At 49.7% G+C, this 20,000-nt stretch overlaps 1 protein-coding gene across 1 annotated transcript in view; it reads left to right on the top strand.

Annotated features, from left to right (window-relative positions):
- igsf3 (immunoglobulin superfamily, member 3) overlaps positions 1-20,000 on the top strand; it is a gene marked incomplete at both ends in the record, with an annotated part of 154,375 nt that overhangs the window by 91,657 nt on the left and 42,718 nt on the right. The window contains 3 exons of the mRNA XM_080839742.1: positions 1,935-2,354; positions 10,202-10,588; positions 15,517-15,990. Of these exons, the coding sequence (XP_080695868.1) occupies positions 1,935-2,354; positions 10,202-10,588; positions 15,517-15,990 (1,281 nt within the window). The remainder of the gene's footprint in view (positions 1-1,934; positions 2,355-10,201; positions 10,589-15,516; positions 15,991-20,000) is intronic.

Here is a 20,000-nt window from a genome sequence, read left to right as displayed (position 1 = left end):
ATATAACTCTGCTACTACTGTATTGTGCCATCTTTTCACATTAAAACACAAACACAGTTTTCAACAGTTAGCACTGCGGAGTTGAGAGAACAGATAAAAACAGTTAAAAATGGCAGGAGTTATTTTACTTGCTTTGACATGTACCTCATTTTGTCATCATTGTGTGTGAGTGTTTGTGTGTGTGTATGAACTGATGTCTTCTTAGAGGTTTCAGGGGAGCTAGCGCAGTTGAGCTGCATGCCCCTGGCTCAGCTGCTTGTTGGCCTCCTGCCGTGTCACTTCCTCTTCGGCTTCCGGTCGGGTTGGCTGTCCTATTCCGTGCCAATTGTCGGTTGGCAGCACATTAACCATAGCCAGAGGTTAGCTTAACCACTGCCATCATCAGCGCCGCCGTCGTCGCTGCTGCTTTGACTCCAGACGTGTTCCATCTGTTTGCCAGTGTCAGACGCCCCCTGCTCCCCCCACCCCCCACCCTGCCTGGCTAACGCTCTGATGGAATGCCGCTGCCAGACGCTGGTGCTAGCGCAGGGCTGTTAATCAATGTTAGCAGCGCGCAGAGGGATGCTGCTGGTAATGGGAGGGGGAAGAGCAGCGACGTCTCCCCACGGCGCTAATCGATTGTAGCGGGATGGCAGGGTTTTATTTTTTTTGAGGGGGGGGGGGGGGAGAGGAGACTTGGAGGGGAGGAGAGGGGGAGGGGGAGGGGGGTGGCGTATGGGGAAGGACGATCTGTGATGGAATGCTGCTTTCTTAGAGCTGCTACTAATTGGTGTGTATGCGGGGGATTTTTTCTCCTCCTCTATGGCTGCCAAGGAGGGTAACCCCTGCAGGGTTGTGTGTGTGTGTGCACTGAAGATGGGGAACATGGTAGCCTGCTTTTCCAAAGACCCGCTGTGTGTGTGTGTCCGTGTGTGTGTGTGTGTGTAGGAGGCCTGAAAGCTCATGGACTCTTATCGAGTGCTAGTTTTGACCTGGTATGGCTGCCCTTGGAAGTTGTGTGTGTGTTATAGTGTGCATGTTGTTTGTGTTTGTGTCTGTATCTAGTGGCAGTCGCAGTCCTCCTCTCTTGCCCTATACTCCTTTGCCACCCAACCAAGAACACTCACAATAACACACACACACACACACACACACACACACCTGTCTGAACGGCTATATCCCTGGCCTCTCGCTAAGACACATTCACTAGAACACATACGGTCTCTTTTGCTCAACCACAGTAACAGCCTTCCGGTGTGAGTCACAGAGAAGGAGGAGGAAGCAGCGCCTCGTTGTCAAGTCTTTGAGGCCCCTGTTCTTCTGTCTTGTTTTCAAATTAGCAGTCTGGTCTTGGCAGTGTTTTACACTGACACGGTGTTTGATTGGGTCTTGTTTGTGAGGAAGGGCAAAGGGAGGGGGCGAGGGTGGGAGGTAGAGAGGGAGAGAATGATAAGGAGGGAGAGAAAGAAAATGAGTAAAAGAGGTCTGTTTATTTCCTGAGGCATTGAGTTGTCATAATAACAAGGTCAGGGTTTCGCTTCACCAGAAGAGGATCTTGTTTAAATGTTAATGGGTCACACAGTGTGTGTTTGTGTGTGTGTGTGTGTGTGTGTGTGTGTTTTTGTGTGTGTGTGTGTGTGTGTGTGTGTGCGTGGACGCGTGCCTAACAAGTGCTTGCCTAACTCAAAATCAATCCTTGTGTTATTCTTTAAATCACCGCAGGCACCCATAAGAGGTGTGTGTGTGTTTTGTATGCCTTGAAGGTACTATCCCACGGATCAGAAAATCGACCCATCTTATTGACATGTTCGTGTGTGTTTATGGGTGTTGAGAGTGTGTGTGTGTGTGTGTGTGTGTGTGTGTGTGTGTGTTAGGTGAGTGAAGTAAAGAGAGAATATACTTGCCTCTCTCTCTCTTCAACTCATCCTCATCCTCTTCTTCCTCTTCCTCCGCAGTGATCCCCGACACCCTGACCGTGGCGTCGTCGGCTCAGACCCTGTCCAAGGTGGAGGGCGAGACGCTGCAGCTGAGCTGTGAGGTGAACCGCCTGACGACCCAACACACCCACCTGGCCGTGGGCTGGTACCTGCGCCCGGCCGACGACCCCTCCGCCACGCCGCGCGACGTGGTCACGCTCTCCCGGGACTTCGTGCTCCGCCCCGGTGGCCCTTACCGCCAGCGGCTCTCCTCGGGTGACCTGCGGATGGACAAGACGGGCGCCTCCACCTACCGGCTCACCATCTACCGGCTGCAGCCGGCCGACCAGGGCGTGTTCTACTGCGAGGCCTCCGAGTGGATCCAGGACCCCGACCGCTCCTGGTACGCCATCAGCCGCAAGCAGTCCGACCAGACCTCCGTAAGAGTGCAGCCCACCGGTGAGTCATTGAGTGTGTGTGTGTGTGTGTGTGTGTGTGTGTGTGTGTGTGTGTGTGTGTGTGTGTGTGTGTGTGTGTGTGTGTGTGGGGTGGGGGGTGTGATTGCAGTTGAAGAGGATGTCAGGACAGATAAGTTATTTCCTATTTGTCTCCATAGATCTCTGCTTCAACCATTTCCTGTCATTACTCTTAGATCTGTGTCTCCCATTCTGTTCTGTTTCTGTCTCTCTCTCTCTCTCTCTACTCCTCTTTCATGCTTTATCTGTTTCTCCCGTTCATTTCTACTCCCCTCTATTTATATCTCCATCTAAGTGATTCATCCCTCCTTCCGTGTTCTTTACATCCTTCTCAGTCTATCTATTCCCCCTTTCTCTCCCTTTATCTCTCTTTCTCTCTCTCCCAACATAAATACTTTCTGATTCTTTCCATATTATGCTGTCTGTCTGCCCCTCGGTCTTCACATCCTGATTTTGATGATTTTCATGACTGCACGCATGGGACCATCATGTCATGTGATCTCCGCTGAACGCGTGGCGCTGCTCAGTAGTGGCACGTGTTCTGTCACGTCGCTCAGTCACGTCTCGCCTCGTCTCGTCTCATCTGCATCGCTGTACTCAGTCAGTCAGAGGCTTCGTCTGATGAAGAGGGAAACGTCGTTTCGATCTGGTTGGGTGCTGAACTGCCTCGTTTTCTCTACTCTTGTCAGATCTTCCATCAGCTCGTATTCCGCCCTCTCAGTGGCCAAATTACCTTTGAAAGTCATGTTGTGTGTGTGTGTGTGTGTGTGAGTGTGGGTGTGTGAGTCTGTTTTTATGTGAGCAAGCTTGTGTGTGTGTCTGAGCAAGAGCAAGCATTTTAAAACTTACACTTCTCATCCAAGAGACATGCGTTAGACTGAGGTCGTTCTCAGCTCTCGTAGGAGCTAGGCTCGTTAGGAACCATCTGCACAGCGGTTGGTCGGCCCCTAGCACCCAGAAGTGCCCATTGTTCATGGGCGGCCACATATGCAGCCCCAGATACACACACACACTCACACACACACACACACACACACACACACACACACACACACACACACACACACACACACACACACACACACACTGACAGCCAGACAGGCTCTGCTGCTGCCGTTACAGAGATCCCTATCTCAAATTAAGCTTGTTAGCTCACTCCAAGGGAGGTAGCCAGCAATCCCTCTTAAACACACCCCTGCCTCCTCTCTATCTCCACCCCCCCGAACCCCTCGCTTGACATTCGGGTTGCAGCAGAGTTCACCTCCGCTGTCACCGACCCTGTGAGTCTCCTTGACTGTCACCGCCCCGTGAGTTACGGCAGAGTGGGATGCCTGGATCAAAGGGAATGAAAGGGAGAGGAGGGGTGACTGTGACTTCATTTTCTCAGAGGCCTGATCACACTGATCAATCAGGGTGTCTAGAACACATCTACATTTTGCAGCCAGTCAATGGTCTCACCAGTCTACCCTTCTACCTCACCACACACACACACTCGTATTCTCATACACACACACACATATACTCACAGGCACACATTTGCGCACTCTTACACACGGACACACACACACACACACAGACACACACACACACACACACACACACACACACACACACACACACACATAGTCTCAGCAGTCTACCCTTCTACCTCACCATGCACACACACACACACACACACTCATATACTCAAACACACAAACATAGACTTACAGACACTCATTTTCGCACTCACTCACACACTCACACATACATTTCACGCGGAAGTTAGGCAAACACGTCACACCCAGCCAGCCTCCCAGCCAAGCTCATCAGATCTGTGCCAGCGCTACCCGTGACGTGACTGGGACAGTTCACAGGATTAGCCTCAAACCGGAGGGAAACCGCGAGAGCAGAGGCTATCATGCTCTCACTGAGTACCGCCCCACCCTGGAAGATCTGTGTGTGTGTGTGTGTGATTAGGTATTCAGGGCGGAGAGGATGTATCTGCACGATCAGAGGCACGCTTATGGTGATGCTTGGTGCAGATTTCACGATGCCTTGACTTGATTCAGTGTGATGTTGTCCTCAGATTGAGATACACTCTCCTATGCCCTGCACTGGTGTGCCTGGAAAGAGCGTGAACCTCCTCTTCCTCTCTCTTCTCTCTCTCTCTCTTTTTTCCCTCTCTATCCCTCTCCCACTCCCTCTCCATCCCTTTATCTCATTTCACCCCCCCACCCGTCTCTCTCTCTCTCTCTCTCTCTCTCTCTCTCTCTCTCTCTCTCTCTCTCTCTCTCTCTCTCTCTCTCTTCTCTCTCTCTCTCTGTGTTTGAGGATGTGATGTGTATCGGCTGTGACCGTCTGACTCCCCTTCAGTTGTGCAGCTCTGTTGGGATCGTGAGTGAGTGGCGGTTTAATCCCACCCCCCCACCTCTCCATTGGCTCCGGACCTCTCAAGAGGGGGGGGGGGTCGTTGTATCACGAGGCCGACTCAGACAGGAAGCGAACCGATCACACGCGCCCGCCGTCTCCCTGTCAAGGACACCTCTCACTATGCCTTCTCATATGGGGCTGCATAACAAGGCCCCTCTCTCCCACACACCACACACCACACACCACACATCACACACCACACACACACCACACACACACACACACACACACACACACACACACACACACACACACACACACACACACACACACACACATCCCCCTGCTGCCTTCGCCGCTGCTGTTCACCAACCAGTCTCAAAGCCAGACACCCGTCCGTCTGCTTCATATCCCTGTGGAGACGGTGGGGGGACTAGGGGAAAAGGACAGAAAGGACGAGGCAGGGGGGAACGGAAGAAAAGAGAGAGAGAGAGAGAGAGAGAGAGAGAGAGAGAGCGCATATCCTCTCGGTCCGTCCGGAACCCAGTCCCAGCGGGAGGCCGTCAGCAGGGTTCTCTCTCGAGCGGGAGATGTGTGGAGACAGTTAAACGACGCTGAAGAGGGCGATCACTCACCGGTGGGGAGACGACGGCATCAGAAGAAAAAAAACACAGAGTTGTTTGATGTTGTCAGCTGTCAGGCAGCTGTTTTACTGACATGGTAATTAATCAATCTGGAAGTCAATATTTTTTTTATCGTGACATTAGCTTTTATCAGGGGAGGTAACATCTTTGCTTATTAAAACGTAAATCAGCTCGCCATTTTAAGCGCACCATGTTGTTTTTGTTTTGGACAGTTAGAGCAGAGGTGCTCTAATCATTTCACCAGTCTCTTGGCAGCCATCACACGTCCATTAAAGTGCTCTTGACTGAAATGAACTTTTCAAGACTAGAGTCCCTCTGTGATACTCTGATGAACTAAATAACCCACAATAGACTTTAGGCTATAAAGTGGCACATAAATCACACTTAAAACACGCTAACATTAGCAAGGCTCCTGTTTGTACACTCAAGAGATGGGTTGCTAACGATCAACACGCATCAAGCTGGGTTATTTGAGGTGGACCATGGGTACGTGCATGTACGTGCACTGAGTGGGAATAGGGACCATGGGTACGTGCACTGAGTGGGAATAGACCTGAATGTCTCTTTGCATCAGTAGGACCCATCTCACAGTTGCCGTCCCAGCATCTCGTCCCAGTCTCAGCTGGGTAAGCCTCGGGTCAGTCTCACCTGGCTAAGCCTCGGGTCAGTCTCACCTGGCTAAGCCTCGGGTCAGGGATTCTCAGCGGCCGTCAGTGAGCTGCAGTGGAATGATGGCATCAGATTCCTCACCGTAATCTCCTTTTCCAGCTCGCTGGCCGCTAAGCTTTTGTTGCCTCTGGACCGGCGAGGACCAGCCCCTTTCCCCCTACCCGCCCCCCTTTCCCAAATCCCCGGAATGGTGAAAAGCGCAGGAGGAGCCGTCAGGCATGACCGTGTGTGATGATCTGTCTGTCTGCACGTCCGTCTGTCTCCGACACCGGTCACACACACACACACACACACACACACACACACACACACACACCCATACACCCATATACATATATGACGATATATATATCATCTCGAATGTGAAAGCATAAAAGACAGGATCTTTATTATTTCTCCGTTTTTTTATGTGATGCCAAGAAAATTAATGAATGTATAATTTTGATTAGGAGTGCTCTTTTGGTAACGAAAGAGTTGTCATTACAAGCAAATGGCATATTGGTTATTTAATGTATAAAACCATTTCATTTAGCATAGCAAGTTTTGTCTCTATTGTTCCTCTCTATGAGAGATGACATTGTAAAAATCCAGAGAGCTGGACTGGAATGAGAGCCTGTTGTTTGTGTGAACCGTTGTGGCTTTTATCCAGGTCTAAAGTTGAGCAGCGATAGTTTTGGCAGGCTTGAACACACACAAACACACACACACACACAGAGGCAGGAGGCTGTGGGCATCTGTGCTGCCACCCCACAAACACGGCACTTTTGTTCTTGCTCTCTCTCTCTCTCTCTCTCTCTCTCTCTCTCTCTCTCTCTCTCTCTCTCTCTCTCTCTCTCTCTCTCTCTTTCCCTCTCCCTGTCCCTCTCTCTATCTCTCTCTCTCTCTCTGACCACCACTTTCATCTTTTGTCCGACTGCCTTTGCCGTTACTGTGCCATCAGACATGTAATAGTTGGCTGCCACCATAAAAAGAGAAGAAGAAAAGAAAGAAATGTTGGGGTTGAAAATCAGCGCAGAGTTTGCCGCCTTCCGCTCAGTGCGGTTGGCGGGCGTCGAGAGGTGGAAGCCGTGTCATCGCATCTCCCATCTCGCTCATTTCTTGGCACAGACGCCTCTTTGTGGCCTAATTACAGACATAGACGCGCCTGTGCGGTACAGACAGAAGGCACTTGATTGTTGATGAACGTCGTGAAATCACTGGGCTATTGTCAACGTGTGAGCGATGCGCCCTGTAGTGGGGGAAAATGAAGAGAGAGGGAGAGCTAAGGATGAGAAAAGAGATAAGAAGAGACACAAACATGGAGAAAAGAGAGAGACACAAGAGTGTAGTCATAAAAGAAAGTGAGTGCGAGAGTGAGAGAGAGAGAAGGAAGAAGAGAGTGAATATAAAATGCCAGATGAGGCGGATGATAAAGTGGAGTCATAGAGGGTGAGAGAGAGAGAAGCAAGTCCTCAAGTCTTCCTTGATAATTATCCAATAATAAGCCGCCGACCCCTCTAACCTCCGACTGACAGTGAACAAGCGGGCTTTGAGGAGCTCGCAGACATAGATCACTGTCTTCCCCCTACCCCTGCCTTCACACATCCCCCCCCCCCCCCCTCCACCCCCAGCCCGTCAGCAGAAGCGGCTGATGAATAGATGAGCGGAGAAAAGACGGAGCGGTCGTGATGCAAACTAGTCTCCCCGTCACGTGTCAGTCCACAGCGGGCCCCCGTCCACGTCACAAGGCCCCAGTCAAGAAGAGACATAAACGCCCGATATATTAGCAGAGTTATCACGGAACAATTTGGTCCGCGCTAAACGATTTTCATGAATGCGGGAACCTCAATCAGTTCCTGACGGTGAGAACCACAGGTACCCCTCAATGCATTGAATAGGCAAGTGCTCTCCAACCTAGCTGGGGCTTCAACAAGCATTCTGCCTTGATGGCTTCAAGCTAGCCTCACCTAGAGATCCTATGCTAAAAAAGATCTAAGAAGATATGCTGGTAGGAATTCACGCACGCAGGTGGAGCACTTCAAGGGGATGGTGGGTGGTGTGCTGAGGGGGGGGGGGGGGGGGGGGGGGGCTCTTTTTTCAAATGCCTATGCTGTCAGCGTGGTTCCCATTTGAATGTATTATGTATCAGGAGCCTTGAGTGATGACAGAAAGAATGAACAGGGCCTCGGCCTCTGATAGGAGCTCCTTCATTAGACATTGTGTCTCCGCAGAAAAAAAAGGGTTCGGAGCGTTGCCAGGGCCTATTACTGGGTAATCACCTGAACCGATAAAGCAGAGACTCCAGGCTCGCTGGCAGAATTATGATTCCCTTTCAAGGCCCACCCATTCCTCATATATCCTTACTACTCTATCTCTCTCTCTCTTTCTCTATCTCTCTCTCTCTCTCTATCTCTCTCTCTCTCTCTTTATCTCTCTGTCTCTCTCTCTATCTCTCTCTCTCTCTCTTTATCTCTCTGTCTCTCTCTCTCTCTCTCTCTCTCTCTCACACGCTCTCTCTCTACTCTCTTGTTCTCTCTCTTTCGTCTGTGATTTCTCCCTTTCCATTTTAAATGACCTTATTTTTTTCTCCTGTGTGTTTTCTTTATTATAATTCCTTAGCCATCTTTCATTTCCTCCACCGTTATCACTTCCCTCCTTTCCCTTCTATTTACCTCACCTCACCTTACCTCCTCATCTAGGAGTGGAGCTACATATGTTTTTCTTCTCTCTCGCTCTTCTTAAGGCAGCGCTCTCTCTCTCTTCTCTCATTCTCTATCTCTCTCTCTCTCTCTCTCTCTCACTCTCTCTCCCTATCTCCATCTCTGTTTGTTTGTCCTTACCACAGCTCAGCGGACTCTCATTTTGACAGCCACCCCCTCCCCAAAGCTAGCATTTATTTACCTGCGGATAAGCCTCGGAAAGTATTTTTGGACCCTTACTCCAGCGCTGCGTTCCAATTTGCCTCCAAGCCAGGCCTCTCCAGAAGACTCTTTATTGTCCCCATCTCAAAAAGATGGAACCGTGGCAGTCCGTGGAATCATAACGCTGTAGTAGGGGACGTCCCGCTGGTCTTATACCAGGGCGGGGGAAACAAACAGCCAAAGGGTTTTGTTTTGGATATGTTCCATTCATATCCACTGCCATTAGCTGCACAGTCGTGAAGCGCGCGTTAATTTCCTAGTGCAGATCCACAGCATGAGACCCCAAACAACAGTCCCCTGCACCGTAAACATGGCCGAAAACAGTCCCATAAACAAGGCCACGCTCCGCACGAGAGAAGGCTTTTGTTATTGTGTGTGTTTTTTTTCTTCTTCTTTTTTTCTTTTTTCTTCATGTTGTTTCTTCTCTGGCAGTGGCAGCGCTCTCAGGAAGTCTGTTTCAAGTCCGTGTAATTGTGGCCGGAGGGAACGATGATGGCAGGACCGGGGGGAAATTGAGTGGAAACTGACCGATGATCCGCACAGGAGAGGTCCGCAGCGAGTCCTGTGGATATTTTTAAAAATCAAATTATGCAAATCAAAGCAACACCGTGTTTCTGCAAGCTTCATGCTTGGAGTCAAACCAGCGACTCAGCAATTCACTTCCCTGTCAGGGGTTCACTCTGTAACTTTGTTATTTTTCTTTCGATGCATAAAATTGAGATTTAATCGGATGGTTTCCCGTACGCTGGCGGAGAAGTATGGGGGAAAAGTGTGGAGGAAGCCAGAACGAAAAGGCCAGGAATCCCACATGTAATTACGCAGAAATATCTGCCGGTGCATTACTAGGGTCTCCAGTTGTGTTGTTATTCGGCACGACGCACACTCCCTCTCTGCTTCCATCAGATTAGAGGTTGTGAAACCTGCATTTATCCTGACGTGAAGAAACGCAGCGGCGGCGACCGAGCACTCTGTGTCAACACTGTCCCATCTGGTGATTAACACCCCCATCCAGCTCACTCCTTCCCCCTCTCTCTCTTCCATCCATCCGTCTATTCATCCCTTCTTATCCTGTTTAACGCACTCTCTCCTTTGTGTTTAATGTGATGATGTTCATTGGTATTTCAAAGTTTTAAGTTGTGTAATCATGTCAGACAGTCGGACAGGGGTCTGATGAAGGAGTGTTAAACCTCTCCTCTCTCTCTCTCTCTCTCTCTCTCTGTCTCTCTCTCTCTCTCTCCCTCTCTCTCTCCCTCTCTCCCTGACAGACCGTGACTTCAGCATCCAGGTGACCACGGAGCGCCGGGCCTACACGGCAGGCGAGCCGCTGGAGCTCCGCTGCACCATAGAGGCGCAGAAGGTTCCGGAGCGCTTCTTCTCGGTGTCGTGGGTCTTCAGCAGCTCGCCCGTGGCCGTGGTGGGCCCCGACGCCGTGCCCTCGCTGGGCCCCGGCTACCTGGAGCGCGAGGCGTCCGGCCTGCTGACGGTGCGGAAGGAGAGCGCCAACGTGCACCTGCTCAAGCTGCAGCGCCTGTTGCCCGACGACGCCGGCAAGTACATCTGCCGCGTGACTGAGCGTGAGAGGACCCTCACCGGAGACTTCATCGACCGCAGCAAGCGCTCGCGCAATGTGCAGATCTCCGTCACCCCACTCAGTGAGTAGCTACCGCTCTCTCTGTCTCTCTATATGAGTGTCTGTCTATCTCTCCATATGCATGTCTGTCTGTCTTTCTATCTATCTGTCTGTCTGTGATTCATTTATTCATTCATTCTTTCTTTCTTTTAGTCTTTCAGTCTGTCTCTCCTTCAGTTCCATCTAGTATATAGTATATATCGCTCTATCATTCAGTCTTACTATCTGTTGTTTTATCTTGTCAATCTATGTTGTATGTCTATTAGTCAATTCCTATCTGTCATCCTTTATCTTTTAGCCTTTGTCTTTGCACATGTACCTCCTGTGAGAGACCCATGGCTGTGTCTCTGTCTCTCTTATCTTTCCCTGTCTGAACTCTTTTTCTACCTTCTTCCTCTGGAGAGGCCTTTCTCCTGGGAGGCACTGGTGTTGGTTTTTTTGTTTATTCAAAACCCAACCCAACCCTGACTCTTTCATTTCTGATCATTCCTTCATTTGATCTAGAATAATCCAGAAAGTCCCAAATCCCTCAACTCTCGTCCTCACGTAACCCGCATCACAGTTTATTAAGCCTGTCTCTCAGGAGAAGGGAAAAGGGGGAGTAAGGGAGAAAGAGAAATGTTGAGAGAGAGAGAGAGATGGAGAAAGATAGGGAGGAAGAAAAAGATTGAGTGAAGAGACCGAGAGAGAGAGAGAGAGAGAGAGAGAGAGAGAGAGAGAGATTATCCCGACCACCCTGAACTCCTTCCTTTGGGGAGTAGGCACGGCCTGTAAATGGATTTGCGTAATAGCAGCATGGAGGCAGGTCATTAGTAGCTGGATGATGGCTTCCTCTATCCACCGTGGCGGGGCTCTTTCTCAACTCCACACACACACACACACACACACACACACACACACACACACACACACACAGCCTTATGGAGCCAATCTCCTCTGCAGCTTCTCCATCGCAAAGCCACTCCATTCTCTTTTTCTATTCCAGGTGCACCCTCCCACCCCTCCCCTTTCCCAAGCACACAAAAAAGCAAAAAGGATAACAAATCATGAAGAGGAAAGTGCCTTGTCAGAGTGGGAGAGTCCTGTGGTGTTTAAAGAGAGAGTCTTCTCCGATAGGGGAGGCGGCGCCGAGGCTCCGCACACAAAAGCCTTTTAGAGGCGAGCAATTCCCAAGGTTCATATCCCCAGCGCCCGCATTTCAAGAGTGCCGCGCCGAAAATGGCGTCGCGATCCGAGAGCTAAAAGGCGCTCGACTAACAGGCGTGAAATGAAAGAGTGTGAAGAGAAAGAATGAGCAAGCGAGCGAGGGAGTCAGGCTTCCTCCTCTCCTCCTCTCCCGCTGCCTAAAACAGGCCACCAGACTGGGTTCATTCAACCAGCCCTGGGAAAGGGGGACCACAGCCTGGCAATTTGTAAAGACCGTCTCAGTGGGGTCTGTGTCTGTGTCTGTGTCTGTGTCTGTGTCTGTGTCTGTGTGTTGTGAGGTTTCTTTGGGCGGGAGTCAAACAAGCCTTTAACTCAATTTGATAACCAACTTAGCAGGTTAAGCTGGTGTTCACTGCATACTTATAATGCATTAATAAGGGCGCCATAGCATAGCCTTCGGTCCCCTCACTGTATTGTCAGTGCACCACTTAATTGGCCCCATATTGTATAAGCTGACATTGCCCTTTAATCAACCCCTGCCATCACAAAGCCATTCCCCCTGACCTCTCCAGCCGCCGTCCGCTCCAGTAGACCGTGACCTCCGTCTTTCTTGAGCCCTCCGCCACTTTACCCTTTCTCGAGCCTCTCTTTCCATCTCTCTCTCTCTCTCTCTCTCTCTCTGTCTCTCTCTTTCTCGCTATCTCACACTTTTCGATCTGCACATGCTCACTGGAGCAGAACCCCTTAAAAAAAGGCCAAAGACCCCAAGTCTGCCTCAGAGCTCTGAATGTTCCAGAAGAAAAGCAAATTCTTCAGTTGACCACCTCACCCTGAGGGCCAGTAACCATTAAAGAAAAGTGGATCCAGTTGCCCACAGTGCATTAGACTAGAGGAAGAGGGACCCCCCCCTCCCCTTCTCATCTTGTGCCCTTTAAAACGAGGGGAAGGAGCATCTGTAAGTAATACCCACAGGGCATCATTAAGGGCAGGCTGGGTATTATTTTCTATCTCTCTTTGCTCCCTGGATCATTTCCCCCCAACGGCGGCTCAGGTATTAACCCTGCTCTGTCTTTATTACCGCCGCATGTTTGCTTTGTTGTTCACAAAAATCGGAGCACAAGGAGGGTGTACTCAGAAGCTGTTTCCCCCCCTCCTATCCATGCCTCACCCCTAACACCCCCCCCCCCCCCCCCCCCCCACATACACACACACACACATGCACGCATGCACACACACACACCCTCCCATCAGCTCTCCCATCGATTTCCCAGCATGCTCTTTGGAATACAGGATGGTGAGGTGACGCCACTAGGGGCAGGAGGTCTCTCTCTGTATCTCAGGAGAAAACAGACCCTGAAGCGTCTGCATGGAGCGCCTTAGACGGAGAGAAAACACAACTCAGACAGAAAGAGAAACTAGAGATGTAGACTAGACAGAGGGTGATACAAGGGAAAGTATTAGAAAGCAACAGAAAGAAGGGATAGAGAGAGATGTGGAGAACAAACAGAATGAAGGAAGGAAAGAGATAGAGAAGAAGAGGACTGTGGGGGGAGACTGAGTTGAGTTTGGCCGGGGCGTAATGTCCACAGGCACAGGGAACATAAAACGGAAAGAAAGAAAGAAAGAAAGAAAGGCAGCTGAAATGAACAGAGGGACAGAGGGAGACACTTAGGGGGAACACTAGGGTTGTTTCTTTCTCTCTCTCTCTCTCTCTCTCTCTCTCTCTCTCTCTCTCTTTCTCACTCTCTCACTCTCTCTCTCTCTCACACACTTTCTGAGAGGCCAGAAATTTGAAGTATAAGTCAAGGGACTTGGGGGAGATTTAAACCTTGGACTTTGTTCATTTGGGTGTGAAGTAAGTAACACGGCCTTGTCTGGCCTTTTGAAGGGGGGTGGGGGCGTAGTTTTATGGAAAGGGCTGATTTGCTCCAAACCCCAGGGAGTATTGGAGTATTGGTTGCACAGCTCAGAGGGACTGACAGCCTGATCCTTGCTGGCCTCTGCCTGAATGGCCGCTCAAGAGTAGCATTAGAGTAGAGAAACCCCTGAGCAAGGAAAGACACTGGCAACAGCAGCTAAGCACTTTCATCCATGTTCTCTCTAAGACAGACTCTCCTCTCTCTCACTCGGTCTCTCTCTCTCTCTCTCTCTCTCTCTCTCTCTCTCTGCTGGTCTTTTTTTCTCACTCTGCCTCTCACTCTGTCTGTCTGTCTCTCTGTCTGTCTCTGTCTCTCTCACTGCCTCTTTTTGTCTCTGTCCTTCCTCCTTCCTCACTCGGATTCAGACACAGCACATTCACATAAGCTTACTCACCCCAATAGGCCTCATGAACTCACTCACTCCGAGATAGATCAACACACACACACACACACACACACACACACACACACACACACACACACACACACACACACCTGTGTGTGCATGCAGCGCTCTCTAAACATTGTGATCCCCGCTGATGTTGGAGCTGCTCCATCTCTCCCTACCGCTGTGCCTGGAAAAACAGCTGCATTTAACAAGCACCAAATGAGCTGAAACTTTCACACACACACACACACACACACACACACACACACACACACACACACACACACACACACACACATTGACACACACACACTCACACAAACACATCACACACACACCTTTAGTCTTACCTACCATCTGCTTCCTACAGTCTCACATTACTCATTTAAATATTAGCAACTTAAATCCTCCACATAAATGTGTTGTGTTGCTCAGGTCAGGCACTGTGCTCTCTGATTCAACGAATTAATCACCGCGCTGGCTAAGGAGTGGAAGGAGGAGGTGATGTGGCGTACGTTAGGGCAGAGGGATACGTGTCTGTGTGTGTGTGTGTGTGTGTGTGTGTGTGTGTGTGTCTGAGAGAGTGTGTGTGTGTGTGTGTCTGAGAGTGTGTGTTTAGAGTGTGTGTGTGTGTGTGTGTCTTGAGTGCGTGTGTCTTGAGAGTGTCCGTGTTTTGAGTGTGTGTGCGCGTCTGAGAGTGTGCATGTTTTGAGTGTGTGTGTGTGCTGTCTGAGAGTGTGTATGTTTTGATTGTGTGTGTCTGAGAGTGTGTGTTTTGAGTGCGTGTGGGTGTGTGTGTTTTCAGTGCGTGTGGGTGTGTGTGTTTTGGGATTGTGTGTGTGTGTGTGTGCCTGAGAGTGTGTGTTTAGAGTGTGTGTGTGCGCGTCTGAGAGTGTGGGCATTTGAGTGTGTGTGTGTGTGTGTGTGTGTCTGAGAGTGTGTGTGTTTTGAGTGCGTGTCGGTGGGTGTGTTTTGAGAGTGTGTGTGTTTGTCTGAGAGTGTGTGTGTTTTGAGTGTGTGTCGGTGTGTGTGTTTTGAGAGTGTGTGTCTTGTAGCCCTCGGGCTACTGTCTGAGTGATGAATGAGCTGGATGCTGAGCAGGAAGCTGAGCAGGAAGCTAGCGCGCTCATCTGCATGGAGAGAGAGAGAGGCACTGCTAGGTGTCCATCACTGCTGTTAGGAATGTACATGATTTCTTTCTCACTTAGTCTCTCTCGTCGAGCAGGTAGATGGTATGAACCTGAGATACCTTTTGAGATTTTAGGGTGTTTTTCTGTGCATATTGCATAGGACATCCCTCTATCCCCCCCTCCTTCACTTTTTGTCTATCCCTTTCTCTCCCCCTCCGTCTCTCTCTCTCTCTCTCTCTCTCTCTCTCTCTCATTCTGTCCATTTATTCTCTTAATTTTCTGGATTTTCTTTTTCCTCCATCTTTACCTTCTCTTGTCCACCTTGTGTTTTAATTCCATGTTTCTTCTTCTCCATCTCCCTCCACAGAGAGCAACATCACCGTGTCCCTCTCCAGCAATTCTTCCTTTGATGAGGGCGACCCCATCATCTTGACCTGCTCCGTGCAGAATGTCTGGGGCAGCCTCTCCGTGTCCTGGCAGTGGACACCTCCTCCCTCCACCTCCTCCTCCTCCTCCCCCACCTCTACCACCCCCATCCCGGGGTCAGAGGGCGAGGAGTCCTCACCCGGTCCGGAGCCCATGGAGCTGGCCAGCGTGGAGCGTGACGGCACGGTGCGTCTGGGGCCTGCCTACCTGGAGCGCGGTAGCTACGGCGAGGTGCGGGCCACACGGGAGCGCCCCGACATCTACACGCTGGCGCTCTACAACGCCTACCCGACCGACGCCGGTCAGTACCGCTGCACCATCACCGAGTGGACACGCACCGGGCCCGAACCCAACAGCACCTGGCATCAGCTCGGGGAGAAGTCGGCCTCTAAAGCCATCACTGTCAAGAGCGTTGGTAAGAGCCCGCACCCACAGCCTCAAACTGATTAAAACACCAGGACAGCTCATCTTTTCCGTTTTCCATGTGACAAATTGTAAAGATCTTCACAAATGGTATCCTCCTACACTGACTACACCTCTTAAACTCCATATTCATCTTCAGATTATCACGATTTTAGCTACCCAATAATGTAGACACCAAAGATATAAGACTTAAACATGTCAAACTCCAAATCAATCAGACTGACTAGCACAACTTCCTAGCCCCATAAGTGTCCCTGGAGCATGACTTCTTCGGTGATGTTGATCAGTCTGAGGAGGGGTGGTATGACACTGATGCATCAGCACTCCCACGCTAGCCCAGCTCCCTCTGTCTATCTCTCTGTCTGTCTCTGTCTATCGCACTGTCTTTTTTTTAAATATTCAATCACACACACACACACACACACACACAGACACACACACACACAAACATTGACACACAGAGGAGGAGTGGTGGTATGACACTGATGCATCCGCACTCCCACGCTAACTAGCCCAGCTCCAGGAAGCCCTATAATGGCGTCCCAGAGGGCCCAGACTCTTTGCTGTAATCTCTACGCTGTCCAGTAATCAGCATCAAGAGTGCCTGTAAGACAGAGATCCATCAGCGTCCTCAGACTAACAGCACAGCGATCCCTGGGGTCCAGCACTCCTGCTCTCCCTCAGCTGTGTGGTGATCTGGCCTCAGTAAGAGAGCTGTGCTTGAAGGGGTTCTCATCTCGTGTTTACCTAGTAGCTTCCGGACCACGTAACGTTTTTCCCATCAGAACACTGACTATTTGTCCTGGTTTCTATTCATGTTGACTACAAAGGCATCACCGTCGTCTGCTTTCTGACCACCACACACAGTGGTACCATTTTAAGAAATTGGGGTCAAGCAGAGACACATACAAACCCACACGCACACACACACACAAGGCACACACTCACAGAAACACACCCCTCTCCCCTGCAGGATCGTTCAAAAGAGCAACCCTGGATTGTTCCCTGAAGCTGTCACTGTCAAGTCGCGTGGAATGAACCCCCTCACTGGTCACATCTCCAACCTCTTAACCAATGGTCTCTTAGCAGCTGTAAGCATTGCAGCTAAGTCTCTTCAGTGCCATGTCCATTGGTAAGATTCTGGTAAATTCCAGTCCCCCCCCCTCCCTTCTAACCCCAGGGTTTCTTCAAAGGGGGATCCGGTAACATTAACGTTAGGGTGAGCGTAAAAGCTACACCCAGAGGCTAATGGATCTGCTGAAGCAGCTGAGGGGAGATCCTGTGGCTCAGGGGGCTCCCCGCTGCTGTCACATTGCCAGGCACTTATTCATGATGTCATGAATTGTAAATGGCAGCCCCGGAGAGGAGATGGAGGCACTCAGTCGTTACTACTTTGTTCGGTTCACACAGTGTGTCTGACGCGCCACACACACACACACACACACACACACACACGTTTAGACGATCACTCACACAGTCAACCATGCACTCAGTTCAAACACTTGCACTCCGTCTCTGTCGAACACACAGACACACTCTAGCCCCTTTCACAGGCAAGATCCATTAGCGTATCAGATGCAAGAGAGGATATGACATATACAGTATTAACAAGGTGGCAAGTCTAGATTGTTGTGAAAAGCCCAAGCTGAGCCGTGAGCTAGTTAGTTAGCAACATGGCTTGTTAGCAACATGGCTTCTGTCGGACTGCAAAGTTTTTTTTCTTGCTTCTGAACGTTAGTTGTGTTCACTGGGTCATCATTTACGTCGCCACCAGCAACGTCACGACCGGTCACAACACCTTGATCCCTATGATTCAATTCCCACTGGATCCGTGGCAGAAGATTAGCGTTGATGCTGCTTAGTCACCAGGGGATAGATTACCGGTTCGTAACATTTTGCTCCCATCCCCACACGATACCATCGCGGCAATAACAGCGACAAATAACCCAGTCCCACTCCCACTGAAATCTGTTTATCTTACTCACTCTCACCTCACCCTCTTTGACAATCTTTCACTTGACATTGTCACTTCATCAGTCTACACACACCTATTCAAACACTCTACACTACACTACACAACACTACACCCTTTCCCTTTATAACTCACACAAGAAAAATGCAAAAGACACACACACACACACACACACACACACACAGTCACGCACGCACACACACACAGTCCACGCACGCACACACACACACTTACTCTTTAGTAATCTTTCTTTTGACATTGTACATTGTCACTCACTCAGTCAACACACACTAAAATACATGGAACACTCTCCCTTTAGCACACAGGGATGAACAACATCTCTGTCACGCATGCATGCACGCCCACACACACACACACACCCCCACATGCACACTTACACACACACACACGCACATGCACGCTCACACACACACACACACACACACACACACACACACACACACACACACACACACACAACACACATACACACACACAGACACACCCACACACCCACACATACACACAAATACACACTCACACACACTCACACTTCACAGGAGCCAAATACCACTGAGCCCTTGGGACAGGGCTATCTGTGTCATAACCTAGATGCACATTAGACTCTGCTTGGCTGATTGGCTGATTGCTCACATGCCTTCCTGCCATGTTTTACATTCCCTCCCAGTGGACCTCGGCTCCCTCTGTCAGCACTTAGGCCAGATCAAGAGACAGCCAGCCTCTTAAGATTCACAATGCCTTCTGTCTGTCTGTCTGTCTGTCTGTCTGTCTGTCTGTCTGTCTGTCTGTCTGTCTGTCTGTCTGTCTGTCTGAGTGACTTGTGGTTAATTGAGAGTGAGTGGTTTGATATAAACATATAGGGATACTATACACAAAAGACACACACACACATTCACCCTCAGACACACAGTCTCTCGTTCTGTCTGTCACACACACACACACACACACACACGCACACACACCTTGTTCACCTCATTACATAGTGTAACAGTGGTCTAAACTAGGTAGTCCTCTCTCCTCTCTCCCACGTCCTACAGAATCACAGTCACATAATGGAGAGATAACACAGCAATCAATTCTTTCTTAATCTCTTTGTCATAAAAACAGTCGATTGTTCACTCGCTGCTGGATGAAATAGCTGTCACTCTTTATTGTTCCAATCGATCGATCGATGTGTGTCCTTGTCTTCGCGTAACTCTGATGGACTGGCTGTGCATTTACAGCATCTCCTCGGCAAAAGACCAGGCTCCGGGAAGTCACATAAAAGAGCTTATTTATTTATGCGCCGCCATTTGGTTATTTATTTATTGTTTATATATTTATTTGTTCGTCCTTCCTGGAGGAGATGACATTGATTATCTCTCAGCTGTGCCGTGCAGGGATGTGCTGTGTTGTGCTGTGTTGTGTGTGTGTTTGTGTGGGTGGCAGGTGTGTGTAATGCGTTGTGTGTTGTAGTTTGTTGTCGGTGGTGTTTCATCAAGGCTGTGCTTTGATATCGGGCCTAACGAGGCGCCGTGTGACGGCTACCTGCTTTGTTCACATCTGTTACCTTCCATCGGAAATGAGACATGTGCAGATATGATATGATGTGGTGTGTGTGTGTTTTGCGTGTGTACTTGCGTGTGTGTGTGTGGTGTCTGCTGCCTGAATATGAGTGCAAACTGACTGTCAACCTGTTCAAGGTCAAGACTGGCCTCCAGGCTGTAGGCTGAGGAGGAAGCTAAGGTTAAGCCGTATTATGTGTGTGTGTGTGTGTGTGTGTGTCTGTGTGAGAGATTGTATCTTTTCTGTGTCTCTGTTTAGTAAGTGCATCATTGTCATTTTTGTATGTTAATTTGTCTTGATTATGTATGTCTAAACGTGGGTGATGCGACTCCTATCTGGTGTACGTGTGTGTCAATTCAATTATACATATTTGTTTGTGGGTGCTCTGTGGCATATTTGTCCGTGATTTGTACGTTTGCACTTACTCACTCTCTCTCTCTCTCTCTCTCTCTCTCTCTCTCTCT

The sequence above is a fragment of the Sprattus sprattus genome (genome assembly GCF_963457725.1).
Source record: "Sprattus sprattus genome assembly, chromosome: 5".
Lineage (NCBI taxonomy): Eukaryota > Metazoa > Chordata > Actinopteri > Clupeiformes > Clupeidae > Sprattus > Sprattus sprattus.
The sequence above is the reverse complement of the archived record's forward strand: the minus strand, read 5'-3'. Positions and strand labels throughout refer to the sequence as shown.